Source organism: Gekko japonicus, unplaced genomic scaffold, assembly GCF_001447785.1.
Source record: "Gekko japonicus isolate JY-2015 unplaced genomic scaffold, Gekko_japonicus_V1.1 scaffold3284, whole genome shotgun sequence".
Taxonomy (NCBI): domain Eukaryota; kingdom Metazoa; phylum Chordata; class Lepidosauria; order Squamata; family Gekkonidae; genus Gekko; species Gekko japonicus.
In genome coordinates this window covers 28596-30340 of record NW_015171600.1, presented here as the reverse complement: position 1 = coordinate 30340, position 1745 = coordinate 28596, and the positions used below count along the sequence as shown (strand labels likewise).

At 40.9% G+C, this 1745-nt stretch overlaps 1 protein-coding gene across 1 annotated transcript; it reads right to left on the bottom strand.

Moving 5' to 3' along the window:
- Nucleotides 1-555: 555 nt before the first annotated feature.
- LOC107117736 (olfactory receptor 14I1-like) lies at nucleotides 556-1521 on the bottom strand. Its single transcript, XM_015419901.1, has one exon. It carries the CDS (start codon nucleotides 1519-1521, stop codon nucleotides 556-558), a length of 966 nt encoding a protein of 321 aa, XP_015275387.1.
- Nucleotides 1522-1745: the final 224 nt, after the last annotated feature.

Here is a 1745-nt window from a genome sequence, read left to right as displayed (position 1 = left end):
TTTAGTCAGGCCGGCCACATGACCACGGAAACATCTTCGGACAGCGCTGGCTCTTCGGCTTTGAAACGGAGATGAGCACCGCAATCCTAGAGTCGGATTCGACTGGCTTTCGAGCAAGGGAACCTTTACCTTTACCTTACTTATTATATTATTTTTATCGGATTTTTTTAGTTATTTCACATTCTTTTGAGTTTCCAGTCTTTATAACATGTAAATGTTGAATTTTTAAATATATTTGGATAATTTTTTTAGAAAGAAAACCACATGGCATCACTGGCAGGGGGCTTGTATAGATGTATTCCTTCTCCTAACTGTCATTATCTGTTTCAAATGGCTTTTGTTCCATGGGGGACTTCTATCCCCCCAACATCACATCTTCAGTCCTCACAGGTGGGTACTGATAAAAGAGGAAAGTGAAAAACCTCTACCTGTCCCATCACCTTCTGCTTGTACTTCACAACATCCAAACAATTATTTCCTGTATAGCCCAGGATATAGCACCATGCATAGCCTAGGGTACAAAACCAATAAACACAATAAACTAGAGAAGACAGTTCAGCCCAGTTTTACTAGAAGAATTTTCCTGGAGCTGGTTTGCATAAAATGTTGAAAATCAGTGAGCTTTGACAATGATGTCATGATTTCTTTGTTTCTCATGCTATAGATGAATGGATTCAGCAATGGAGGTAATATAGCATACATCACAGCACAAATTACATTCATCTCAGAAGAAGTGTCACCAGGAGGCCTCACATAGGCAAAGATTCCAGTGAAAAGAAGCAGAGACACCACAGTGAGGTGGGGAAGGCAAGTGGAGAGGGCTTTTTTGCGACCATTCACAGAAGGCATCCTGAGTACTGCTGCAAAAATCTTCACATAAGTTATAATGATGTAGATAAAACATCCTCCAAATAAGCCACAGCTAAACAGAAGAATTCCAATTTCAATTAGATATAAGTCTGAGCAGGAAAGCTTTACTAACTGTGGAACTTCACAGAAGAATTGATTGATTACATTGGAGCAGAAGGTGATGGCAAAAGTGCCACCAGTGTGCAAGGTGGCATAAAGTATACTGGAAATCCATGCACTGGCTGCCATCCGAATGCAGGCTCCTTCATGCATGATTGCCTCATATTGCAATGGATGGCAAATAGCAATATGCCGATCATGTGCCATTACTGTGAGGATGGCAAAATCTGACCCTCCAAATAGGAAGAAGCAGAAAACCTGAGCCACACAACCTGCATAAGAAATTGACCTGCTATTCATGAGGAAATTGGCCATCGCTTTAGGTAACATGACAGAAATTGAGCCAATATCCAGAATGGCCAAATTCATGAGGAAGAAGTACATGGGCATATGCAGGTGAGGATCCAGCACTACAGCAATGATGATGAGAAGATTGCCAGTGACTGCTACCAAGTATACTGCTAAGAAGACAAAGAAATATAAGATCTGTAATTCTCGAACTTCTGAAAATCCCAGCAGCAGAAATTCAGATGTGGAGGTAAGGTTAGGCATTTTTCTCTCAATATCAAATTGCAGGTTACCTGTAGGGGTGAGTAGAGGAAATATTTTAGAGAACAATCCTCAGCAGGTCTCCTCAGAATCCTATTCTGGTCATTTCAATGGGGCTTTCTCTCAGGGAAGAGTTCTTCTGACGGTACTGTAAACCTACTAATATCAGTAAATGGTTATTCGGGATTCCTTGTTTGACTGTCTCAATCCAGTAGATAACCCTGTGT